This window comes from Haliotis rubra, unplaced genomic scaffold (genome assembly GCF_003918875.1).
Source record: "Haliotis rubra isolate DU_JTF1 unplaced genomic scaffold, ASM391887v1 Scf1298, whole genome shotgun sequence".
In the NCBI taxonomy this organism is placed as follows: domain Eukaryota; kingdom Metazoa; phylum Mollusca; class Gastropoda; order Lepetellida; family Haliotidae; genus Haliotis; species Haliotis rubra.
The window spans coordinates 79,735-98,858 of NW_025765223.1; the positions used below are offsets into that span (position 1 = coordinate 79,735).

The following is a 19,124-nucleotide window of genomic DNA, read 5'->3' on the forward strand; positions in this document are numbered from 1 at the left end:
ACCACCACCAGTATCACTCACTAACACCACCGACACGATCTACACCACCACCAGTATCACCCACAAACACCACCGACACCATCTACACCACCACCCGTATCACCCACTAACACCACCGACACCATCTACACCACCACCTGTATCACCCACTAACACCACCAACACCATCTACACCACCACCCGTATCACCAACTGACACCATCTACACCACCAGTATCACCCACTAACACCACCGACACCATCTGCACCACCACCAGTATCACCCACAAACACCACCGACACCATCTACACCACCAGTATCACCCACTAACACCACCGACACCATCTACACCACCACCTACACCACCAGTACCACCCACTAACACCACCGACACCAACTACACCACCACCATCTAAGTGTTGTTTAAAGTAGACCGACTTTCACTCAACCATAATCCTCTGTCCTATGTTTGTTTCAGCTCAACTCTATCTGGACTAACTTCAGCCCTGGTCAGAAAGTTGTATTGGGTGTGGTTGCATCCAATATCGGTGTGTTCCTACTCTGGAGGATCCCATCTCTAACTCCCATACTGATGAAATACTTTTCTTCTGCTCCAGGTTTGTAAAAACTAAGGTTAACTACAGCACTGCACTCCCTTCCTCTCCCTTCCGTGATACTGAGTGTATTGTTTCAGGTAGATCCCTTCCCTCCATGATACTGAGTGTATTGTTTCAGGTAGACCCCTTCCCTCTATGATACTGAGTCTTTTGTTTCAGGTAGACCCCTTCCCTCTATGATACTGAGTGCATTCAGCCACTTCAGCTTCCTGCATCTTGCAGCCAATATGTATGTGCTGTGGTCATTTTCATCTATCTCACTTGACCTATTTGGGAAGGAGCAACTGTCAGCCGTCTACCTGAGTGCAGGTCAGTGTTGTGAATTGTCAGCGGTCTACCTGAGTGCAGGTCAGTGTTGTAAATGGTCAGCTGTCTACCTGAGTGCAGGTAGGTGTTGTAAATGGTCAGGTGTCTACCTGAGTGCAGGTCAGTGTTGTAAATGGTCAGGTGTCTACCTGAGTGCAGGTCAGTGTTGTAAATGGTCAGCTGTCTACCTGAGTGCAGGTAGGTGTTGTAAATGGTCAGGTGTCTACCTGAGTGCAGGTCAGTGTTGTAAATGGTCAGGTGTCTACCTGAGTGCAGGTCAGTGTTGTAAATGGTCAGCTGTCTACCTGAGTGCAGGTAGGTGTTGTAAATGGTCAGGTGTCTACCTGAGTGCAGGTAGGTGTTGTAAATGGTCAGGTGTCTACCTGAGTGCAACTGTCTACTGTTTAGTGTCAGTACATGATTTTATTATCTTCAGTTTTCAGTGTAAAGTTTCAGAGACTTTTGTAAGTCAACAGCTTTTTGTCCCCTGTCATTTCAGCTGCAGTGTCTTCTTTTGCAAGCACTGTTCACAAAGTCCTAAGAGGTCGACCAGTTCCATCTCTTGGAGCAGTGAGTGTTCTCATACTTCCAGTGCTTTGTGTCAGTAGGGTGGTGGTGTACTGTGTGTCAGTGGTGGTGTACTGTGTGTCTGTAGGGAGGTGGTGTACTGTGTGTCAGTAGGGTGGTGGTGTACTGTGTGTCAGTAGGGTGGTGGTGTACTGTGTGTCAGTAGGGAGGTGGTGTACTGTGTGTCAGTAGGGTGGTGGTGTACTGTGTGTCAGTAGGGTGGTGGTGTACTGTGTGTCAGTAGGGAGGTGGTGTACTGTGTGTCAGTAGGGTGGTGGTGTACTGTGTGTCAGTAGGGTGGTGGTGTACTGTGTGTCAGTAGGGTGGTGGTGTACTGTGTGTCAGTAGGGTGGTGGTGTACTGTGTGTCAGTAGGGAGGTGGTGTACTGTGTGTCAGTAGGGTGGTGGTGTACTGTGTGTCAGTAGGGAGGTGGTGTACTCTGTGTCAGTAGGGAGGTGGTGTACTGTGTGTCAGTAGGGAGGTGGTGTACTGTGTGTCAGTAGGGTGGTTGTGTACTGTGTGTCAGTAGGGAGGTGGTGCACTGTGTGTCAGTAGGGAGGTGGTGTACTGTGTGTCAGTAGGGAGGTGGTGTACTGTGTGTCAGTAGGGTGGTTGTCTACTGTGTGTCAGTAGGGAGGTGATGTACTGTGTGTCAGTAGGGTGGTGGTGTACTGTGTGTCAGTAGGGAGGTGGTGTACTGTGTGTCAGTAGGGAGGTGGTGTACTGTGTGTCAGTAGGGAGGTGGTGTACTGTGTGTCAGTAGGGAGGTGGTGTACTGTGTGTCAGTAGGGTTGTGGTGTACTGTGTGTCAGTAGGGTGGTGGTGTACTGAGTGTCAGTAGGGTGGTGGTGTACTGTGTGTCAGTAGGGTGGTGGTGTACTGTGTGTCAGTAGGGCGGTGGTCTACTGAGTGTCAGTAGGAAGGTGGTCTACTGCGTATCAGTAGGGAGGTGGTGTACTGTGTGTCAGTAGGGTTGTGGTGTACTGTGTGTCAGTAGGGAGGTGGTGTACTGAGTGTCAGTAGGGTGGTGATGTACTGTGTGTCAGTAGGGTGGTGGTGTACTGTGTGTCAGTAGGGAGGTGGTGTACTGTGTGTCAGTAGGGAGGTGATGTACTGTGTGTCAGTAGGGTGGTGGTCTACTGTGTGTCAGTAGGGTGGTGGTGTACTGTGTGTCAGTAGGGTGGTGGTGTACTGTGTGTCAGTAGGGTGGTGGTGTACTGTGTGTCAGTAGGGAGGTGGTGTACTGTGCTGTAGGGTGGTGGTGTACTGTGTGTCAGTAGGGAGGTGGTGTACTGTGTGTCCAGTAGAGAAGTGGTGTACTGTGTGTCAGTAGGGAAGTGGTGTACTGTGTGTAGGAAGTTGGTGTGTGTGTCAGTAGGAGGTGGTGTACTGTGTGTCAGTAGAGTAGGTGGTGGTGTACTGTGTGTCAGTAGGGAGGTGATGTACTGTGTGTCAGTAGGGAGGTGATGTACTGTGTGTCAGTAGGGTGGTTGTCTACTGTGTGTCAGTAGGAAGGTGATGTACTATGTGTGTCAGTAGAGAAGGTGGTGTACTGTGTGTCAGTAGGGTAGTAAGTTACTACTGTGTGTCAGTAGGAATTGGTGGTGTACTGTGTGTCAGTAGGGTGGTGGTATCCTGTGTGTCAGTAGGGAGGTGGTGTACTGTGTGTCAGTAGGGTGGTGGTATCCTGTGTGTCCAGTAGGTGGTGGTGTACTATGTGTAGTAGGGTGGTGGTCTACTGTGTGTCAGTAGGAAGTGATTATGTACTGTGTGTGTCAGTAGGAAGTGATGTACTGTGTGTCAATAGGATGGATATAGTATGTATTAGTGTCCAGTAGGGAAGTGATGTACTGTGTGTCCAGTAGAAGGTGGTGTACTACTATGTGTCAGTAGAATTAGTGGTGTACTGTGTGTCAGTAGGGAAGGTGGATATGTACTGAGTGTCAGTAGGAGGTGATAATACTGTGTGTCAGTAGAAGGTGGTGTACTGTGTGTCAGTAGGGTGGTTGTGTACTGTGTGTCAGTAGGATGGTGGTCTACTGTGTGTCAGTAGGGAAGTGATACTGTGTGTCAGTAGGGAAGTGATGTACTGTGTGTCAGTAGGAATTGGTGATGTACTACTGTGTCAGTGGGGTGGTGGTGTACTGTGTGTCAGTAGGGTGGTTGTCTACTGTGTGTCAATCAGGAGTGATGTACTGTGTCCAGTAGGGTGGTGGTGTACTGTGTGTCAGTAGGAAGTGATGTACTGTGTGTCCAGTAGGAGTGGTGGTGTACTACTATGTGTCAGTAGGAGTGGTGGTGTACTGAAGTGTCAGTAAATTGGTTGTCTACTGTGTGTCAATGCAGGAAGTGATATACTATGTGTCCAGTAGAGGTGGTGGTGTACTGTGTGTCAGTAGGGAAGTGATATACTGTGTGTCCAGTAGGGTAAGTAGGAAAAGTGTACTGTGTGTCCAGTAGAATTGGTGGTGTACTAGTGTCAGTAGGAAGGTGGTGTACTGTGTGTCAGTAGGAGAGTGAGTGTACTGTGTATCCAGTAGGGTGGTGGTATCCTGTGTGTCAGTAGGGTGGTGGTGTACTGAGTGTCAGTAGGGTGGTGGTGTACTGTGTGTCAGTAGGGTGGTGGTGTACTGTGTGTCAGTAGGGAGGTGGTGTACTGTGCTGTAGGGTGGTGGTGTACTGTGTGTCAGTAGGGAGGTGGTGTACTGTGTGTCAGTAGAGAAGTGGTGTACTGTGTGTCAGTAGGGAGGTGGTGTACTGTGTGTCAATAGGGTGGTGGTGTACTGTGTGTCAGTAGGGAGGTGGTGTACTGTGTGTCAGTAGGGTGGTGGTGTACTGTGTGTCAGTAGGGAGGTGATGTACTGTGTGTCAGTAGGGAGGTGATGTACTGTGTGTCAGTAGGGTGGTTGTCTACTGTGTGTCAGTAGGGAAGTGATATACTACTGTGTCCAGTAGAGAGGTGGTGTACTGTGTGTCCAGTAGGAGTGAGTGGTGTACTGTGTGTCAGTAGAGGTGAGTGGTGTACTGTGTGTCCAGTCAGTGGTGGTATCCTGTGTGTCCAGTAGGGAGGTGGTGTACTGTGTGTCAGTAGGGTGGTGGTATCCTGTGTGTCAGTAGGGAAGTGGTGTACTGTGTGTCAGTAGGGTGGTGGTCTACTGTGTGTCAGTAGGGAGGTGATGTACTGTGTGTCAGTAGGAGGTGATATACTGTGTGTCAATAGGATGGATATGTACTGAGTGTCCAGTAGGGAAGTGATATACTGTGTGTCCAGTAGAAGGTGGTGTACTGTGTGTCAGTAGAGTGGTGGTGTACTGTGTGTCAGTAGGGTGGATATGTACTGAGTGTCAGTAGGGAGGTGATGTACTGTGTGTCAGTAGAGAGGTGGTGTACTGTGTGTCAGTAGGGTGGTTGTGTACTGTGTGTGAGTAGGATGGTGGTCTACTGTGTGTCAGTAGGGAGGTGATGTACTGTGTGTCAGTAGGGAGGTGATGTACTGTGTGTCAGTAGGGTGGTGATGTACTACTGTGTGTCAGTAGGGTGGTGGTGTACTGTGTGTCAGTAGGGTGGTTGTCTACTGTGTGTCAGTACGGAGGTGATGTACTGTGTGTCAGTAGGGTGGTGGTGTACTGTGTGTCAGTAGGGAGGTGATGTACTGTGTGTCAGTAGGGTGGTGGTGTACTGTGTGTCAGTAGGGTGGTGGTGTACTGAGTGTCAGTAGGGAGGTGGTGTACTGTGTGTCAGTAGGGAGGTGGTGTACTGTGTGTCAGTAGGGTGGTGGTATCCTGTGTGTCAGTAGGGAGGTGGTGTACTGTGTGTCTAGTAGGGTGGTGGTATCCTGTGTGTCAGTAGGGAAGTGGTGTACTGTGTGTCAGTAGGGTGGTTGTCTACTGTGTGTCAGTAGGGAGGTGATGTACTGTGTGTCAGTAGGGAGGTGATGTACTGTGTGTCAGTAGGGTGGATATGTACTGAGTGTCAGTAGGGAGGTGATGTACTGTGTGTCAGTAGAGAGGTGGTGTACTGTGTGTCAGTAGGGTGGTGGTGTACTGTGTGTCAGTAGGGTGGATATGTACTGAGTGTCAGTAGGGAGGTGATGTACTGTGTGTCAGTAGAGAGGTGGTGTACTGTGTGTCAGTAGGGTGGTGGTGTACTGTGTGTCAGTAGGGTGGTGGTCTACTGTGTGTCAGTAGGGGAGGTGAGTAGTGAGGGTGATGTACTGTGTGTCAGTAGGAGGTGATATACTGTGTGTCAGTAGGGGTAGTGATGTACTGTGTGTCAGTAGGGTGGTTGTCTACTGTGTGTCAGTGGGAGGTGGTATCCTGTGTCAGTAGGGAGGTGGTGTACTGTGTGTCAGTAGGGTGGTGGTGGTATGTACTGTGTGTCAGTAGGGAGGTGGTGTACTGTGTGTCAGTAGGGTGGTGGTCTACTGTGTGTCAGTAGGAAGGTGATGTACTGTGTGTCAGTAGGAAGGAGGTGATGTGTACAGGAAGTGGGTGTGTGTGTCAGTAGGGATGGATATGTACTGATAGTGTCAGTAGGGAGGTGATATACTGTGTGTCAGTAGAAGGTGGTGTACTGTGTGTCAGTAGGGTGGTGAATTGTACTGTGTGTCAGTAGGAGGTGGTGTACTGAGTGTCAGTAGGGAGGTGGTGTACTGTGTGTCAGTAGGGAGGTGGTGTACTGTGTGTCAGTAGGGAGGGTGGTGGTGTACTGTGTGTCAGTAGGATGGTGGTCTACTGTGTGTCAGTAGGGAGGTGATGTACTGTGTGTCAGTAGGGAGGTGATGTACTGTGTGTCAGTAGGGTGGTGATGTACTGTGTGTCAGTAGGGTGGTGGTGTACTGTGTGTCAGTAGGGTGGTTGTCTACTGTGTGTCAATAGGGAGGTGATGTACTGGAGTCAGTAGGGTGGTGGTGTACTGTGTGTCAGTAGGAAGTGAGTGTACTGAGTGTCAGTAGGGTAGGGTACTGTGTGTCCAGTAGAATTGGTGGTGTACTGTGTGTCAGTGAGGTGTGGTGTACTGAGTGTCAGTAGGGAGAGTGGTGTACTGTGTGTCCCAGTAGGAAGTGAAATTGTACTGTGTGTCCAGTAGGGTGGTGGTATCCTGTGTGTCAGTAGGGAAGTGTGGTGTACTGTGTGTCTGTAGGGTGGTGGTATCCTGTGTATAGTAAAGTGGTGTACTGTGTGTCCAGTAGGGTGGAAGTTGTCTACTGTGTGTCAGTAGGAGGAGTGATATGTACTGTGTGTCAGTAGAGGTGATGTACTGTGTGTCCAGTGTGGATATGTACTGTGTCAGTAGGGAAGTGATGTACTGTGTGTCAGTAGAGGTGAAAGTGTACTACTATGTGTCCAGTAGGAGTGGTGGTGTACTGTGTGTCAGTAGGGTGGATATGTACTGTGTGTCAGTAGGAAGGTGATGTACTGTGTGTCAGTAGAGAGTGTGGTGTACTGTGTGTCAGTAGGATGGAGTGGTGTACTATGTGTCCAGTAGGGTGGTAGGTGCACTGTGTGTCAGTAGGGAAAGTGATGTACTGTGTGTCCAGTAGGAAGTGATGTACTGTGTGTCAGTAGGAGTAGTGATGTACTGTGTGTCAGTAGGGTGGTTGTCTACTGTGTGTCAGTAGGAAGTGATGTACTGTGTGTCAGTAGGGTGGATATGTACTGAGTGTCAGTAGGAAGTGGTGTACTAGTGTCAGTAGGGAAGTGATAATACTGTGTGTCAGTAAGGTGGTAAGTGTGTACTGTGTGTCAGTAGGGTGGTGGTGTACTACTAAGTGTCCAGTAGGGTGGTGGTGTACTGAAGTGTCAGTAGGGAAGTGATGTACTGTGTGCCAGTAGGGTGGTGGTGTACTGTGTGTCAGTAGGGTGGTGGTATCCTGTGTGTCAGTAGGGAGGTGGTGCACTGTGTGTCAGTAGGGAAGTGGTGTACTGTGTGTCAGTAGGGAGGTGGTGTACTGTGTGTCAGTAGGGAGGTGGTGTCCTGTGTGTCAGTAGGGAGGTGGTGTACTGTGTGTCAGTAGGGTGGTGATGTACTGTGTGTCAGTAGGGAGGTGGTGTACTGTGTGTCAGTAGGGAGGTGGTGTACTGTGTGTCGGTACGGAGGTGGTGTACTGTGTGTCAGTAGGGAGGTGGTGTACTGTGTGTCAGTAGGGAGGTGGTGTACTGTGTGTCAGTAGGGAGGTGGTGTACTATGTGTCAGTAGGGAGGTGGTGTACTGTGTGTCTGTAGGTTCTTAATGTTATTTCAAATACAGATCATTCTTAAGTTTTATTGGTCAGGTGATCCCGCTTTTCCTTGTGCGTGATACCTTACACCAAATAAGAAATGTAAAGGGTATCGCAAGGCCACTATTTTTAGCATGTTTTTTTCTGAAACTGCATATTTTTTATTTGACACCTCAGTGTGAAGACGTAATATGTTTTGAGGAGAAATAAAATTGACCCTAAGTTGAAAATTAATTTTATAATTTGCCGGACATGATGACAGACAGCTTTTGAAATTACCGGACATTCTAATCCCGTATATACCAGATAGTGGAAACACTTGGTTGAATCAAGTCCATATTCTGGTGTTGTGAGCGACCTCCATTGGTTGTGCGAGTTCCATCTGTAGGGGCCTTGTACACTGTCTTGTCACAAGTAGACCAGTTGGTTGAGGGGAAATTAAATGAGATCCATTATCGCATCAAGATCATGCATATATACTGCAACATGTAATTGTTTCAGTCTGGAGCATTGATGGCAGTTCTGGGAGCTGTTTGTATCTCCTACCCTGATGCCAGGCTCAGTATCGCATTCCTCGGGGAGATTGTGCCTCACTCATTCTCAGCTAGTAATGTAAGTACATCATGTCAGAGTTGGTGGGAGATTGTGCCTCACTCATTCTCAGCTAGTAATGTAAGTACATCATGTCAGAGTTGGTGGGAGATTGTGCCTCACTCATTCTCAGCTAGTAATGTAAGTACATCATGTCAGAGTTGGTGGGAGATTGTGCCACACTCATTCTCAGCTAGTAATGTAAGTACATCTTGTCAGGGTTGGTGGGAGATTGTGCCACACTCATTCTCAGCTATCTTGTAATGTAAGTACATCTCATGTAATGTAAGTAGAGTTGGTGGGAGATTGTGCCACACTCATTCTCAGCTAATGTAATGTAAGTACATCTTGTCAGGGGTTGGTGGGAGATTGTGCCACACTCATTCTCAGCTAGTAGTAATGTAAGTACATCTAATGTCAGGGTTGGTGGGTGGGTGATTGTGCCACACTCATTCTCAGCTAAGTAATGTAAGTACATCATGTCAGGGTTGGTGGGAGATTGTGCCACACACTCATTCTCAGCTAGTAATGTAAGTACATCATGTGATTGTGCCACACTCATTCTCAGGGTTGGTGGGAGGTGTGCCACACTCATTCTCAGCTAAGTAATGTAAATAGTACATCATGTCAGGGTTGGTGGGAGGATTGTGCCACACTCATTTCTCAGCTAGTAATGTGTAAGTACATCATGTCAGGGTTGGTGGGAGATTGTGCCACACTCATTCTCAGCTAGTAATGTAAGTACATCTTGTCAGGGTTGGTGGGAGATTGTGCCACACTCATTCTCAGCTAGTAATGTAAGTACATCATGTCAGAGTTGGTGGGAGATTGTGCCACACTCATTCTCAGCTAGTAATGTAAGTACATCTTGTGAGGGTTGGTGGGAGATTGTGCCACACTCATTCTCAGCTAGTAATGTAAGTACATCATGTCAGAGTTGGTGGGAGATTGTGCCACACTCATTCTCAGCTAGTAATGTAAGTACATCTTGTGAGGGTTGGTGGGTGATTGTGCCACACTCATTCTCAGCTAGTAATGTAAGTACATCATGTGAGGGTTGGTGGGAGATTGTGCCACACTCATTCTCAGCTAGTAATGTAAGTACATCATGTCAGGAGTTGGTGGGAGATTGTGCCTCACTCATTCTCAGCTAGTAATGTTAGTACATCATGTGAGGGTTGGTGGGAGATTGTGCCACACTCATTTCTCAGCTAGTAATGTAAGTGTCAAGAGTTGGTGGGTGATTTGCCACTCATTCTCAGCTTGTCAGGGTTGGTGGGAGATTGTGCCTCACTCATTCTCAGCTAGTAATGTAAGTACATCTTGTGAGGGTTGGTGGAGGATTGTGCCACACTCATTCTCAGCTAGTAATGTAAGTACATCATGTGAGGGTTGGTGGAGGATTGTGCCACACTCATTCTCAGCTAGTAATGTAAAGTACATCATCTGAGGGTTGGTGGGGGATTGTGCCACACTCATTCTCAGCTAGTAATGTAAGTTCATCTTGTCAGGGTTGGTGGGAGATTGTGGTGTGCCACACTCATTCTCAGGTAGTAATGTAAGTACATCATGTCAGAGTTGGTGGGAGATTGTGCCACACTCATTCTCAGCTAGTAATGTAAGTACATCATGTGAGGGTTGGTGGGTGATTGTGCCACACTCATTCTAAGCTAGTAATGTAAGTACACCATGTGAGGGGTTGGTGGTACATCATGTGATTGTGCCATACTCATTCTCAGCTGGTAATGTAAGTACATCTTGTCAGGGTTGGTGGGAGATTGTGCCTCACTCATTCTCAGCTAGTAATGTAAGTAATCATGTCAGGAGGTTGAGTGGGTGATTGTACATCTTGTGATCATGGGTTGGTGGAGGATTGTGCATTACTCATTCTCAGCTAGTAATGTAAGTACATCATGTGAGGGTTGGTGGAGGATTGTGCCACACTCATTCTCAGGTAGTAATGTAAGTACATCATCTGAGGGTTGGTGGGGGATTGTGCCACACTCATTCTCAGCTAGTAATGTAAGTACATCTTGTCAGGGTTAGTGGGAGGTGTGCCACACTCATTCTCAGCTAGTAATGTAAGTACATCATGTGAGGCTTGGTGGGTGATTGTGCCATACTCATTCTCAGCTGGTAATGTAAGTACATCTTGTCAGGGTTGGTGGGAGATTGTGCCTCCTCATTCTCAGCTAGTAATGTAAAGTACATCTTGTGAGGGTTGGTGGAGGATTGTGCATTACTCATTCTCAGCTAGTAATGTAAGTACATCATGTGAGGGTTGGTGGAGGATTGTGCCACACTCATTCTCAGCTAGTAATGTAAGTACATCATCTGAGGGTTGGTGGGGGATTGTGCCACACTCATTTCTCAGCTAGTAATGTAAGTACATCTTGTCAGGGTTAGTGGGAGATTGTGCCACACTCATTCTCAGCTAGTAATGTAAGTACATCATGTGAGGGTTGGTGGGGGATGGTGCCACACTCATTCTCAGCTAGTAATGTAAGTACATCATGTGAGGGTTGGTGGTGGAGGATTGTGCCACACTCATTCTCAGCTAGTAATGTAAGTACATCTTGTCAGGGTTGGTGGGTGATTGTGCCACACTCATTCTCAGCTAGTAATGTAAGTACATTATGTAAGGGTTGGTGGGTGATTGTGCCTCACTCATTCTCAGCTAGTAATGTAAGTACATCTTGTCAGGGTTGGTGGAGGGATTGTGCCACACTCATTTTCAGCTAGTAATGTAAGTACATCTTGTCAGGGTTGGTGGGTGATTGTGCCACACTCATTCTCAGCTAGTAATGTAAGTACATTATGTAAGGGTTGGTGGGTGATTGTGCCTCACTCATTCTCAGCTAGTAATGTAAGTACATCATGTGAGGGTTGGTGGGAGATTGTGCCTCACTCATTTCTCAGCTAGTAATGTAAAGTACATCATGTGAGGGTTGGTGGGAGATTGTGCCTCACTCATTCTCAGCTTGTAATGTAAGTACATCTTATCCAGGGTTAGTGGGAGATTGTGCCACACTCATTCTCAGCTAGTAATGTAAGTACATCATGTGAGGGTTGGTGGGAGATTGTGCCACACTCATTCTCAGCTAGTAATGTAAGTACATCATGTGAGAGTTGGTGGGAGATTGTGCCTCACTCATTCTCAGCTAGTAATGTAAAGTACATCTTGTCAGGGTTAGTGGGAGATTGTGCCACACTCATTCTCAGCTAGTAATGTAAATTACATCATGTGAGGGTTGGTGGGAGATTGTGCCACACTCATTCTCAGCTAGTAATGTAAGTACATCATGTGAGAGTTGGTGGGAGATTGTGCCTCACTCATTCTCAGCTAGTAATGTAAGTACATCTTGTCAGGGTTAGTGGGAGATTGTGCCACACTCATTCTCAGCTAGTAATGTAAGTACATCTTGTCAGGGTTGGTGGGAGATTGTGCCATACTCATTCTCAGCTAATAATGTGAATACATGACCTACACACACTGGATCTGATGGACAGACTTTCACCCTGTATATAACATATACATTAGATAAACTTATTAGTAACATTCTTTATTGTGTTGTTGCTTTAGGCATTAACTAGATGTCGTCCTCGGCGTTGTTGGACTTCTCTTGGGCTGAAGCATGTTCGACCATGCTGCTCATCTGGGAGGAATGTTGTTTGGATTATGAAGATTACATGGTCTACTCTGGTGTGTCAGTAGGGAGGTGGTCTACTCTAGTGTGTGTCAGTAGGGAGGTGGTGTACAAATGTGAAGTCTACTCTGGTGTGTCAGTCAGTAGGGAGGTGGTGTACATGGTGTGTGTCAGTAGGGTGGTGGTCTACTCTGGTGTAGTGTCAGTAGGAGGTGGTGTACATGGTGTGTGTCAGTAGGGTGTAGTGGTGTACATGGTGTGTCAGTAGGGAGGTGGTGTACATGGGTGTGCCAGTAGTTAGGTAGTGTACATGGTGTGTCCAGTAGGAGGTGGTGTACATGGTGTGTCCCAGTAGGGTTTTGGGTGTGTCAGTAGGAGGTGAGTGATGTACATGGTGTGTCAGTAGGAGGTCATGTACATGGTGTGTAATCAATAGGGAGGTGGATTGTACATGGTGTGTCAGTAGGAGATGATGTACATGGTGTGTCAGTAGGGAGATGGTGTACATGGTTTATCAGTAGGAAGGAAATTGGTGTACATGGTGTTTCAGTAGGGTTTTGGTGTGTGTGTCAGTAGGGGAAATGATTGTACATGGTGTGTCAGTAGAGAAGTGGTGTACATGGTGTGTCAGTAGGGAGATGGTGTACATGGTGTGTCCAGTAGGGAGGTGGTGTACATGATGTTTCAGTGAGGTGGTGGTGGTGTGTCATTAGGAGGTGGTGTACATGGTGTGTCAGTAGGGAGGTGGGTGTGTGTCCAGTAGGGAGGTGGTGTACATGGTGTGTCAGTAGGAGATGGTGTACATGGTGTATCAGTAGGGAGGTGGTGTACATGATGTTTCAGTAGAGTGTGGTGGTGTGTCATTAGGGAGGTGGTGTACATGGTGTGTCAGTAGGGAGGTGGTGTACATGGTGTGTCAGTAGGGAGATGGTGTACATGGTGTGTCAGTAGGGAGGTGGTGTACATGATGTTTCAGTAGGGTGGTGGTGTGTCATTAGGGAGGTGGTGTACATGGTGTGTCAGTAGGGAGGTGGTGTGTCAGTAGGGAGGTGGTGTAAATGGTATTCTTTATGTATTGTTACGAGGCATACTGTAGATTCCAGTACTTACATCTCAGATTTTGACTTCAACAGGTGGTACACAAACTATGGCAGGGAAGTTGTGTGGAGGAGAAGACAAGCTGTGATGAAATTCTGGCATGACATGCGAGGAAAACCTTGATGAACACTCCACTAGGTTACTGCTGTGTGTGATATATTATGTACAAAAGGTGTAACAAACAGCTGGGAACAAGTGAAATGTTGCACCAATAAAGGACATTATTTCAAAACGTTCATTTTTGTTTTTAAAAAAATAGCCTTTGAACCAAACAAAAAAGACCCTGCAACTTCAGTGTCTGGAGATTGCTGGAGTTGTCTACAGATGGCTGGAGTACTTATACTGAAGGTGTCTGGAGATGGCTGGAGTACTTGTACTGAAGGTGTCTGGAGATGGCTGGAGTACATGTACTGAAGGTGTCTGGAGATGGCTGGAGTACTTATACTGAAGGTGTCTGGTGATGACTGGAGTACTTGTACTGAAGGTGTCTGGAGATGGCTGGAGTACTTGTACTGAAGGTGTCTGGAGATTGCTGGAGTACTTGTACTGAAGGTGTCTGGAGATTGCTGGAGTACTTGTACTGAAGGTGTCTGGAGATTGCTGGAGTACATGTACAGATGGTGTCTAGAGATTGGTTCAGTACTTGTACTGAAGGCGTCTGGAGATGGCTAGAGTACATGTACTGAAGGTGTCTGGAGATGGCTGGAGTACTTGTACTGAAGGTGTCTGGAGATTGCTGGAGTACATGTACAGATGGTGTCTAGAGATTGGTTCAGTACTTGTACTGAAGGCGTCTGGAGATGGCTAGAGTACATGTACTGAAGGTGTCTGGAGATGGCTGGAGTACATGTACTGAAGGTGTCTGGAGATGGCTGGAGTACATGTACTGAAGGTGTCTGGTGATTGCTGGAGTTGTCTACAGATGGCTGGAGTACATATACTGAAGGTGTCTGGTGATTGCTGGAGTACATGTACTGAAGGTGTCTGGTGATTGCTGGAGTACTTGTACTGAAGGTGTCTGGAGATGGCTGGAGTACATGTACTGAAGGTGTCTGGAGATGGCTGGAGTACATGTACTGAAGGTGTCTGGTGATTGCTGGAGTTGTCTACAGATGGCTGGAGTACATGTACTGAAGGTGTCTGGAGATGGCTGGAGTACATGTACTGAAGGTGTCTGGAGATTGCTGGAGTTGTCTACAGATGGCTGGAGTACTTGTACTGAAGGTGTCTGGAGATTGCTGGTGTTGTCTACAGATGGCTGGAGTACATGTACTGAAGGTGTCTGGAGATGGCTGGAGTACATGTACTGAAGGTGTCTGGAGATGGCTGGAGTACATGTACTGAAGGTGTCTGGAGATGGCTGGAGTACATGTACTGAAGGTGTCTGGAGATTGCTGGAGTTGTCTACAGATGGCTGGAGTACTTGTACTGAAGGTGTCTGGAGATTGCTGGTGTTGTCTACAGATGGCTGGAGTACATGTACTGAAGGTGTCTGGAGATGGCTGGAGTACATGTACTGAAGGTGTCTGGAGATGGCTGGAGTACTTCTACTGGAGATGGCTGGAGTACATGTACTGAAGGTGTCTGGAGATGGCTGAGTACTTGTACTGAAGGTGTCTGGAGATGGCTGGAGTACTTGTACTGAAGGTGTCTGGGAGATGGCTGGAGCACATGTACTGAAGGTGTCTGGAGATGGCTGGAGTACATGTACTGAAGGTGTCTGGAGATGGCTGGAGTACATGTCCTGAAGGTGTCTGGAGATGGCTGGAGTACATGTACTGAAGGTGTCTGGAGATGGCTGGAGTACTTGTCTTGGAAGGTGTCTAGAGTTGGCTGGAGTACATATACTGAAGGTGTCTGGAGATTGCTGGAGTTGTCTACAGATGGCTGGAGTACTTGTACTGAAGGTGTCTGGAGATGGCTGGAGTACTTATACTGAAGGTGTCTGGTGATGACTGGAGTACTTGTACTGAAGGTGTCTGGAGATTGCTGGAGTACTTGTACTGAAGGTGTCTGGAGATTGCTGGAGTACTTGTACTGGAGATTGCTGGAGTACATGTACAGATGGTGTCTAGAGATTGGTTCAGTACTTGTACTGAAGGCGTCTGGAGATGGCTGGAGTACATGTACTGAAGGTGTCTGGAGATTGCTGGAGTTGTCTACAGATGGCTGGAGTACTTATACTGAAGGTGTCTGGAGATGACTGGAGTACATGTACTGAAGGTGTCTGGTGATTGCTGGAGTACTTGTACTGAAGGTGTCTGGAGATGACTGGAGTAATTTGTACTACGAAGGTGTCTGGAGATGACTGGAGTACTTGTACTGAAGGTGTCTGAGTTTGCTGGAGTTGTCTACAGATGGCTGGAGTACTTATACTGGAGATGGCTGGAGTACATGTACTGAAGGTGTCTGGTGATTGCTGGAGTACATGTACTGAAGGTGTCTGGAGATTGCTGGAGTTGTCTACAGATGGCTGGAGTACTTATACTGAAGGTGTCTGGAGATGGCTGGAGTACATGTACTGAAGGTGTCTAGAGATTGCTGAAGTACTTGCTTGTACTGAAGGTGTTTGGAGATGGCTGGAGTACAGGGCTAAATAGAGGTGCTGGGGTAGCCAAGTGGTTAAAGCGTTCGCTCATCACAATCAAGATCCGGGTTCGATTCTCCACATGGGTACAATGTGTGAAGCCCATTTCTGGTGTTCCCCACCGCGATTTTGCTGGAATATTGCCAAAAGCAGCGTCAAACCAAACTCACTCACTTGCATAGGCTGAGTTTCGCTTACATATGTGAAACCTAACATCCTGTTGATAGCCGCACCTCTTCCACTTGGGCCAACTCTTCTGAGACAGCAAAAGTGAGACAGGTTCCATTGCAATCCACTACAGCACCACCTACATGTATGGAAACTATCCCGCGACCCTTCTCAGGAGGAGTTCCCTCAGATGTTGTGCAATAACTCAGTCTTTAGACATCTGCTCTCTATAACTACAGCAGTGGGGAATCAGATCAATAACTTTGATTATAATGATAATAATAATAAATATTAGCGCTTGCATCCAAGTACACTGTCGTCATGCTCCCCATTGTTCTCGGTGCCCTTGGTTTGGTACCTCCTGATCTCTTAGCGCAGATCAGCAGAGTGCCCTGGTTCTCCACCGAGCACAGCCCTTCTGACACTCTGGGTAATGCAGATGGCTGCAGTGTTGGGGAGCCTTCATATTCTCGGAAAGTTCTTGGTGACTAGGCAGCGTTTCCTGTGAGAAGTCTCATTCGCTGTCTGGGCTGCGTGTGTAGAGGGGCAAGGGCCTGAGCTGATGATGAGCCTTACCAGCCTGACTGTGCCAGGATCACCCGAACCCTCTCTACTGCATTTTCATCTTTAATCTGTAAAACATAATAAATATGATTATAATTATCCCAATGATTACGGAATTTCTAATGCATACAAGAAACGATAAATCTTCGATATTGAACTATTGAAGGCTATCCAGCACTTCCGCCATTGGCCGCTGGCATCAGTGCTCACTACATCGGTGGTTTTATTGGTTGCTTTACACCATCAGTTGAAACGTAGGGACAAAACTAAACTATCATCTTCCTTGGAAGACCTGGCACTAGCTACAGCCTCAAGGGTGACCGAACCATACATGCACTTAATGTCAGGTCAATTACGTTGCTAAAGAATCCGTATAAAGTCATGATGAGAGCAATTCCTTGCTGAGAATTCGATACCTGCCTTGGAACCTCAAGGCAAGAGTGTTTACTTCCCTGTCTGGCTCCCACGCTGGACAGGGTTTATTGGACAGACCTCTATGCCATTGACTTTTTACCTTCATGACTGAGGGAACATGCTTGCGCAACAGGCGACTGCCACGTCTATCTTCTGGGAAAATGTCACAAAATTGAAGTAAATAGTCATCAACGATGTGGAGTCTACATTTAGTTTGGACCATCAATGGTATTGTTAACGGAAGTGATGTCATTATTTCCAAGAATTACGTCATAGCCCACCAAGTACAGCAGCAAGAGACGGTCTCGAATATTATCACAACAACCAAACTCAGGTCTCTTTGTTTTATCGGTAACAATATAGATTTGTATGTTACATGGGTTCCTCCTTGCCTCGTCTGGGGTACTCTGTGCCCACCATGCCCATGTGGGTCAAGTGTTAGGGGACGTATTCGTAAGAATTTTGAAGTATTATCAACAACGATAATAGATCTTAGAATACTACTTCTAACACTCAAAGTAAATGCCTGCCCATCCTTTCCCCGAGATGCTAGAGTACCCTACACCACACAAGGCTATGGAGTTCTCCGCTTTTGTCAGTTGGAGACAACTCCTTCAGAGAGCACTGGGGACGACCACTATGAAGTAAGACGACACAAAATGTTTTAAAATGTTATTAAAGGGAAACCTGTGGATCAGACACGTTCAGGAAATAAGGCAATCAAGTATCAGAAGGCGGCCCACATCCCGTTAAACCCGCCACAAGCCTGTCCACTTCCTCTATGTACCTTTGAGCATAACGTTTCGTCTGTATGGAGAAGCAAACAACGTGACAAGTCACTAAACAAAATGCAGCTCCGTCGCTGTTGTGGCCATACTCTGTGTCCTCTACACCATTCGCCTAGCCGATGACAATGATGAATCTGGTCGTCTCGAACGAATACCAACCACGCGTTGACGGTTCTATCATGATAAGTTTGTTGATATAAAGGGAAGCACTGTAATTTCTGCCATACTTTCATCATTCTGTGATTGGCAGGGGTTAGGGTTAGGTGTCGACATCTTTTACGCCGTATGTAGAGGAAGGCCAACCCTAACCCTAACCCTGATGTTTTAGACCAAAGGGGTTTCCAAATGTGTCAGGGCTTTTTTCGGAAAGACACTTGCTTTGCTCATCCATACCTTACACAGATGGTTTTGAACTTGAAGGTTTGGAATTACTGAATCATAGAGCCAGTGGGATGACTTGTCAACTTATGTAAAGTTTGCTGAAATTAATTGATGTTTTAGAAGTCGAAATCATATACCACAATATGTAGTATGTTCATTGCGAAATGTAGCATTTCTGGATTTTAGTGCTTTTTCATTCCTTCATATGCAAAGGCAAAGCAACGAAGGAATAAAATAATATGTGTCATCACTCTAGTATGTCGGCAAACAGAAATGTGTAAATTGTACCAAAATTATATGTCACAATTGCATAATCTATCTACCCACTGTTCGAAGAAGTGCCAACAATGTGGTATATTTTACGCCGTATGTCGAGGAAGGCCAACCTACCAGATGTTTCATTTTTTGCAAACATGAAGAAGAGTCTTTGCCATATACAGATGTATTGTAATGCAACTTTAACATGAATTTGAACCTGAGACAGGGTGTGTTCAACTGGTCAGGATACATATCCCTAACTGGTATTCAGGCTGCAAGACATCTATGCAAGACGCCCCCAACCTGGCAACAGAGGTGTGTCTCAGAGAACAGTTTCACGACATCTATGCAAGACAACCCCATACCTAGCAACAGAGGTGTGTCTCAGAGAACAGTTTCACGACATCTATGCAAGACAACCCCATACCTAGCAACAGAGGTGTGTCTCAGAGAACAGTTCCACGACATCTATGAAGACAACCCCATACCTAGCAACAGAGGTGTGTCTCAGACGGAACAGTTCACACGGCGTCTGTGCAAAACGCCCGACTTGACGGCCAGTTCTGACGATAAAACATCAACGTCGACCGACGTCTCCAGTGGAGTAGACAAGAATGGAGATGGAGAGGAGAAGAGTTCTCTTCACAGATGAGTCATCTTTCTGTCTTCTCCGTACTGACGGCAGGTAACTTGTCATCGCGCGCAAAGGTAAACGTTATGTCGGCCATAGTTTCTGAAGGGATCGGTTTGGAGATGGGGCCGATATGGGGTGGAATAACAGCTGCAGCATGGGTGCCAGTGATGGTGTGAGGTACCAATGACAAGCTGGGATGAAATGAAACAAGGTTTACAAATCCTTAAATGGGTGATCTTCATGGACGTTTAGCGGTAAGGGGACTGTGCCAGGTTTGCATTAACGCGCACGATAGACGCACAC

The 19,124-nt window shown here is 46.9% G+C and overlaps 1 protein-coding gene across 3 annotated transcripts in view; it reads left to right on the forward strand.

Moving 5' to 3' along the window:
* The window catches only part of LOC124267045 (presenilins-associated rhomboid-like protein, mitochondrial), a 67,195-nt gene that overhangs the window by 20,240 nt on the left and 27,831 nt on the right, over window positions 1–19,124 (forward strand). For 2 of the 3 annotated variants that reach the window (XM_046701875.1, XM_046701877.1), the window contains exons 4-7: window positions 459–597; window positions 757–906; window positions 1,403–1,473; window positions 8,193–8,303. In XM_046701875.1, coding sequence (XP_046557831.1) covers window positions 459–597; window positions 757–906; window positions 1,403–1,473; window positions 8,193–8,303 — 471 coding nt within the window. Of the gene's footprint in view, window positions 1–458; window positions 598–756; window positions 907–1,402; window positions 1,474–8,192; window positions 8,304–11,865; window positions 11,962–13,062; window positions 13,260–19,124 lie in introns of those variants that run through there. The other variant, XM_046701876.1, reaches the window with a different exon arrangement.